This window comes from Microtus ochrogaster, linkage group LG1 (assembly GCF_000317375.1).
Source record: "Microtus ochrogaster isolate Prairie Vole_2 linkage group LG1, MicOch1.0, whole genome shotgun sequence".
In the NCBI taxonomy this organism is placed as follows: domain Eukaryota; kingdom Metazoa; phylum Chordata; class Mammalia; order Rodentia; family Cricetidae; genus Microtus; species Microtus ochrogaster.
Genome location: NC_022027.1, coordinates 3,519,676 through 3,526,937, shown reverse-complemented (window position 1 = coordinate 3,526,937; position 7,262 = coordinate 3,519,676). Strand labels below are relative to the sequence as shown.

The window sequence follows — 7,262 nt, the reverse complement described above, 5'->3', positions numbered from 1 at the left end:
CGGCGACCGTTGGCGCGGAGGGAGGAGGCTCAGCGCCGCCGCCGTTGCGCAGATCCGGGCCTCGGCCGCGGGGAGGGACGAGCGGTGACCTTCCGGAGGAGCGGGGCGCAGCGGGCCGGGACGGGGCGCCATGAACAGCGCGGGCGCCGACGAGATCGGGTGAGGACACGGGGCCGGGCCAGCCTGATAACGAGGGAGGCCGGGGAGCCGGGGCGGTCGGGCCGGCCGGGCCGGGACTTAAGGGGAGAGCCGGGGTGCTGGGGGGCGCCCCAAAGGCACCCCAGAGATAACTGAAGGGACCCAAGGTGACAACTCACGCGTCAGAAGAACCGTAAATGATGGTGGACGGGTTAGGGGGACCCCATAGCATAACTCATCGTACTCAGAGACCCCGAAATAATAATCAGGGTATTGAGGATCCGTAAGATGAGCCCTGGAGTCAGGAAAGCACTATAGAATAATTAGGGATGCTGAGACCCCCACAGGAGATCCAAGGTACCAGTGAGACTCCAAAGGTGGACCAGGGTCCTTGGGAACCCAAATATTAAATTCGTGAAGCTGAGGGACCTCCAAAGAGTAGATTATAGATCAAAGAAACCCCGTAGGATAACTCTGGGGAGTGGGGAATTGTAAAAGAAAGATTACAGGTCACGGAGACCCTGTAAAATATATTAAGGATGCTGAGAGACTCCAAAGGATAGATAAGAGGTCAGAGATTCCCCCCCCCCCCCATAAATTAGGTTACGGGTGCTGAGGGGTCCCAAAGTCTTAACAAGTCAGGGAGACCCCATGGGATAACTTAGGGATACAGTAGGGTGCTGGGGATACCTATATAGAACTGCAGGGAGGAGGAGGACCACAAAGAATAGGTCAGGATGTTAGAGGGCTTCCTAAGTGAAGCTCTGGCGGTCAAGAAGTCTCCAGTGATAATTTTGGAGGTTGTGGGAACCTCCAAATGAGAGTTCCGAGATTAGGGAGGCCGTCAAATGATAGTTCATGGAACTGATAGACACCAAAGGCTAGGTCAGGTGTTGGAGGGACCTAAGTGGATCGTGGGTGTCAGGGAGACAACCCCCCCCCCCAAGTTCAGGAGCACCAAAGAATAGATTAGGTGTCAGGGTGCTAAGAGACCCTACACAGGAACTAGGGCTCAAGAGGGTCAAGTGGATGGGTGCCAGGAAGCTCCTGTAGAAAAATTTAGGGGAATGAGGGACCCTTCCAAAGGATAGATTAGAGATAGGGGTCCCCATAAGTTGAACTATGGAGTTAGATACCAAAGGATAGATAAAGGTGCTGAAGGAACCCCAAAAAGGATCCTTGGTGCTATGGGAACCACAAGCCATAATTGCAGTTAAGGTGAGATTGTACAGGTAAGGAGTAAGGAGACTAGGGAGACTGCCAGCAGTAGCCACAGGAGAGCCCAGGGCATAGCTAAAGAACTGCGGAGACCTGAAGGTAGCTGGCCAAACTAGGGGATACCAAAATGGACACCCCAAGTCAGGGAGGCCCAGAAGGATAGGTAAAGCCTCGAGATTTTTTTTTTGTAAATTTATATTTGTTGTTGTTTGTTCATAGGATAATTGAGAGGCTGGGGAGACTCCAAATGAGAGCTCAGGGTCATGGAGACACCAAGAGCTCTATGAGCTTGGTTGGGATTCCAAAGTGGTGCTCAGGGAGGTAGAGGGGACATCAGATGATAACTTGGGGACCAAGGAGACTCCAAAGAATAGGTTAAAGTATAGGGAGACCCCAAAGAGGAACCTAGGGAGATAAGTGACTCTAAAGGATAGTCCACTGGGGTCTGTGGGACCCCAGAGAAATTCTCCAGTGTGTTAGGGAGCTCATAAGAGGGAGGCTCTAAACAGTGGTTCTGGGGGGTCTGGGAACCCTGAAAGAGAAACCCAAAAGCCAGGAAGACCTTCTCACCCCTGGAACAGGCTAGAACACCCAGAACAAGAACTCAGGGTGCTGGGGGAGTATGAAGGAAGCTTGACTCCTGGAAGCCTTAAATAATAGCCTGGATGGGTGGGGAATCTCACATAGGCCCAAACAGTAGCTCAGAATACGGGGGCTCGGTGCAGAGTGCTAGGAGACCCAGAAATAAGACTGAAGGATTAGGGAATCACCAGAGGGAAGCTTTTAGAGCTGTAGAACCTGATGTGAGACTCGGGAAGGTCACAGAGGAGTTCAGGGACTAGGGAACCCCAGGGGCTTTGGTGGACTCTGTGATATTAACCAGAGCTTGAGGGGTCTAAACAAATCTTGAATTCTAAAGGGACCTGATCTAGGAGCCTGAGGTCCTTTGGGATCCTGTTTGGTACATCTTGGGTCTCACCAGTAGGCCTTATATGCTGCTCCCCAACTGCTTTGTCAATTTTCTGGCCCAAGGGTCTCTGAGTGGAATTCTGAGGCTCCCCCTACAGGCTCAGGAACTTGGCGGGTTGATGCACATGGTCAGGCATGGTGTGGGTTCATTTTCCTACACACGTAGCTTATGCCACCTGGGTTGGGAGACAGTCTCCCACATTGTACTTTGGGGTGCTCTGGTTCCTCTCAGTCTTCCTGTGTCATGGTTCCTTCGTGATTTCTCTGCCTCTGTAGGAAGAATCTGGCTGTTCTCGGACAGGCTTCCTGGGGAGGTGGTGAACTGCCTAATGCCCTTGGTGTTGAGTATGCTTGGCACAGAGGACTTAGGTATAGTGAGCAAGGGGTGCCCCTCTGTGGCTCTTTCCCAGGATCAGAGCTGAAGGAAGAAGGCTGCTGCACTTGGGCCCCAGCCATGAGCTTGAGCACCGTGCTGGTGCCTCTGTAGGTTTGTGGCAACCCTGCTCATAGCTTGGGCTCTGAAGGGCGTCTGTGGGCCTGGGAGGCAGGTCAGAAGTTGCTGGCTCCACCATCTGCTGCAGGCCTTTCCTGGGATAGCATAGACTTCAGGACATTGTGATGTACCAGACCCTGCTGCACCACTGCAGCCTCGCACAGACTCACTGGGCAGTAGGATTAGGTGTTTAGACTGGACAAGCCTGGGACTCTGTGGGTCCCCAGGAAGCTACCCAGAGGGCCAGTTTGTGCTTGGTTTTGGTTCTCAGATGGGGTCTCACTACTAGCTCTGACTGACCTGAAGTGCACTACAGTCCAGGCTGGCCTTGAACCTAAAGAGTTGGGCCTGCCTCTGCCTCCTGAGTGTTGGGGGTTAAAGGTGTGTCCTGCCACACCCAACCTTTGTTGATAAGTTTTAAACTTTTTTGTTTAGGTGCTGGGGACCTACCTACCCTAGGGCCTGGATCTGTGAAGAGCCAGATAATAAAATTGCAAATCAGGGTCTCCCCGCAGTTGGTTTCTGAGAAAGCATAGCAGCCAGTCATCAGCAGTGGACATCCGAGGTCCCTGATGAGCTCCTTGCTGGTAGAGCTGTTTTAGATGCGTGAAGGTCCTTCTGTGCTTTCCCTATACACACTACCCTGGATTCATTGGCCTATTCAGCCAATCCATGTTGGTGGGTGTATTTGCTGGGAGCTCCGGGTCCTGGTAGGAGCTACCCATCCTTTCTCAAGGCCACTGCTAGCCAGGACCTGTGACGTAACTGTCCTCTCCCCAGGAGGTGGATGGAAGGTAGATAGTGGCTTCAAGACCATGTCTTGGGAAGATAGCAAAGGGACCATCCTTCGCGTCACCTCAAAGTTGGGCTTGTGGATTTTTTTGTTTGTTTTCTGGTACAAAGCTTTGGCTGGTCTGAAACTTTGTTATGTAGACCAGGCTAGCCAAAGACACAGAGAAATCCACCTGCCTGTCTTCTGAATTCTGGGATTAAAGGCGTGTACCACCATGCCTGCATTTATTTATTTTTGATTTTTCAAGACAGGGTTTCTCTTAGTAGCCCTGACTGTCTGTAGAACAAGCTGGTCTCAGACTCACAGAGATCCTCCTGCCTCTTCCTCCTGAGTGAATGTTGTGATCGAATGTGTGTGCCCCTTCCAGGTTGTCAGGCATGGTGACAAGTGCCTTGATGAGACATCTGGTTGGCCCAGAGGGTTGGAATCTCTGAAGGGAGTGTAGACTTGCATGCCACATCCTGAGTCTGGTTTTCTGTATTGTGTTAAGTGCAGGAGGTTGGCCTGCTTGCTAGAGCTATCACAGGTGGCCCAGTTCGGTCTGTTTCCTGAGTGTCAGGCCCATGCCCGTGTTAAGATAGAAGCTCCTGCAGTCCCCTAGGGTGGCCCAGGTCACTCTGCTCTTCAGCTCCCACAGTGACAGACCTATGGGACAGGGTGGTGGAGAAAAATCCATCTGGTGGCTCGTGTCTGTACTGACTGCTGTATATTATGGGAAGAATGAAAGGCAGGCACACTGGGCATGCTGGAGACAAAGTCTTCACAGGAAGACTTGGGTCTGTGTGTGGCCTGGAGGAGGGTCTGGCTGTCTTTTCTGGATGTGGATGCTGGGCATCTGAGATTGGGTTGAGTATCTTATTTTCTTGTGGCACTACTGGCAGGTGGAATGCAGTGTCAGGGCCCAGCTCATTATTCATATTGTGTCCCATCTGAAGGCCCCCCACTGTGCAGTGTCCCTGCCCTGGGGAACCAGCTGCCTGGCCCTGAACCCGGAGGACACCCTCAGACCTCAGCCAGCAACTGCTGTAGGCTAACTGCGGTTGCTCTTTCTGGGACAGTTCATTGGAGGGGGTATACTTGCATCGGTCTTGGAGTACTCAGTGAAGATAAATATCTCCTCAGCCCTGGAGCTGTGTCTTGGAGTGGTTTTTGCGGGGTGGGGTGTCCTGGGCCTCCATGGTGCCTACAAGGTCTAGGTTCGGAGAGACTGGTGTGAGGGCAGCAGTTGTGGTGACTCTGTTGTCACTTCATTTGCAGGCCATGGCTGGACTGCCTCTGGCCAGGGCCTTTGCTCCCTGACCCCAGTTCAGGGGCTGCAGGTATTGTGTTGTGGGTGCCTGCTGTGAGCTTGACTTGTGTGTTTGAACTGGCTTCCCAAAGGCTAGTGAGAACCCATCTCTTTTCAGAGAGAGTCTCGGGGTCACCGGCTTGAGTGGCTTTGGGGAAGGGGTGGGATAGGATGAGCAGGCACATGGGATGGGAGTCGTGCATGGGTGTGTGGGTGTCTGTAACACTACTATTTCTTTCGGGGGCTGCCATTGTAGGGGTTGTGGTTGTGGTTTGGGCCACAAGACAAGTGCATGTGCACTGAGGGCCATCTGGGAGGGTAGAACCACCAGTAGACGTTGTTAGAAATGAGGCCCCTTAGTCACATTCTCATCCACTCTTGTCAGTGGAGGTCACATGTCCTTGTAGGTGAGTTGGGGAACCAGTCTGGGAAGGCGCAGCAGGGGGGCTGCCTGACCATGAGCTGTCAAAAACCTCTAAGGGAAGTGATGGCTGCAGAATGTGGGGTGCGGGATGCCAACCATGGCAGGATGCCCATAAGTGACAAGTCCACCAGGTCCCCCTGGAGGCCCCTTGGTCAGTGCTGTCACCCATAGCCTGCCTGGCAGAGTTGTGTGCAGCCTTTGCTGGCCTTTAATCTGCAATTTGCCTTCACCTTCCCTCCATAGCAAGCCTGGGTCTTAGTGGCTGCCTCCGGGGACTGGCCAACAGGCCCTCCCAAGGGTCTGGCTTTCCTTCCTTTCTCTCTCTTACTTGGTTAAATACTTGCCCTCCACCCCAGGCATAGAAAGTGGGTTCAGCCACAAAGGAAGTGAAACCTGCATCCTGTAGCCTTCTAGAACCTCTGTGAGTATGGGCCTGTCTCACCTGATGGGCTCTTCTGAGCAAAGCATAAAGCACAGGCCAGGAGCCCTGCTTTCCTCAGATATAGCCGGAAACAATAGCCGCCCAGCAATGGGACAACTCCTAGGCTCCATCTACAATGCTGGTGACATAGCTGGTTTTTCCTCTCTCTCTCTCTCCAAACTTGTCTGCCTTTAATCCCAGCACTTAGGAGGCAGAGGCAGGCGAATCTACAGAGCGAGTCCTAGGACAGCCATGGCTACACCTGGCTCCAAAAACAAAACAAACAAACGAACAAAATCTTATTTGGTCTCCAACTTCTGATCCTTCTGCCACAGCCTCCTGTGCTGGACTTTGATGCGTGTGCTACCACGCTTGGCACTCTCCCAGTACTGCAAGGGAGTGCTGGACCCACCTGACCGGTTCCTCTTCCTGGCCCAGTGGCCTCCTGCTTTGTTAGGAAGGTCTGCTGGCAGCCTGGTGTTGGAAGAGCTGAGCATGCTCTGTTTTGGTTTCAGTGGGTATACCTTGCCTTTCCCAGGCTGTGGCCTGAGGAGACACGTGGTCTTACGTTAATGAGGCTGGGCCCTGAGCCACCTGCATGATTGCCCAACCTTGATCCCTTGCACAGATTTGGTCCTTGCACAGAAGGGCAGTGGGCTAGCAGCCTTGCTGCCCCCCTTCCACACTGTGAAGTGAGGGACCTGTGTGGTTACTCATGCTTTGCCATGGCTAGCACCTCTGTTATGGGACTTGGCTGTGAACGGTGCTTGGGCCACTTGAGGCTCTCACGTCTCTGGTTTCTAGCCTGGCTCTGGCGTTTCCTGAAAGGTGAGCAGGGTTTTTTGTTTGTTTGTTTGTTTGGGTTTCTGTTTTGGTTTTTTGGTTTTTTGAGACAGGGTTTCTCTGTGTAACAGCCCTGGCTGTCCTGGAACTCGCTCGGTTGACCAGGTTGTCTTCAAACTCAGAGATCTGCCTGCCTCTGCCTTGTTTGCTGGGAATGACGGTGGCACTGGTTCTGTGGTCCCTTCTTGCTCAGGGACTTGCTCCAGGTGTCCTGTCTAGGGTCAGTAAGCAGAGCTATGGGGGCAGACTCTCCTGACTGCTGGGGGGGGGGTGGGGGTGTGGGGGGGAGTGGTTGCATGGCTCCTGAGCTCCTAAGTGTCTCAGGTGATGGTGAGTGCTCTCTGCTGAGGCCATGGGCCATCTGATACAGTTGCTGCTGCTTCGCTCTGAGTGTAGCTGGCCTTGGAAACTGGGCCATACAGATGGGTCCCCAGGCCTTTCAGGGGCCACTGTTGTCCGTGGCTTCATTGGGCCATGTCCTAACATCAGTCTTTCTCTAGTTGACTGTCTTTTGGGCTTATGCTGCAGCTTCTCTCCCGAAGGTGACGTGTCTGCAGAAGCTGCCTGTGGGCACAGTGGCTCTTTTCCTGGTAGACTGACTCTGACTCTGACAGGGCCATTTCCGTGCCAGCAAGGTTATTTCTTTTTTTTTTTTTTTTTTTTTTTTTTTTTTTT

General features: G+C 53.0%; 1 protein-coding gene across 4 annotated transcripts in view; it reads left to right on the top strand.

Moving 5' to 3' along the window:
* The first annotated feature begins 6 nt into the window (after nucleotides 1-6).
* Dazap1 (DAZ associated protein 1) overlaps nucleotides 7-7,262 on the top strand; it is a 21,791-nt gene continuing 14,535 nt past the window's right edge. For all 4 annotated transcript variants that reach the window (XM_005359067.3, XM_005359066.3, XM_005359065.3 and 1 more), the window contains exon 1: nucleotides 7-159. In XM_005359067.3, the coding sequence (XP_005359124.1) occupies nucleotides 131-159 (29 nt within the window). In that variant the 5' untranslated portion in view covers nucleotides 7-130. The remainder of the gene's footprint in view (nucleotides 160-7,262) is intronic.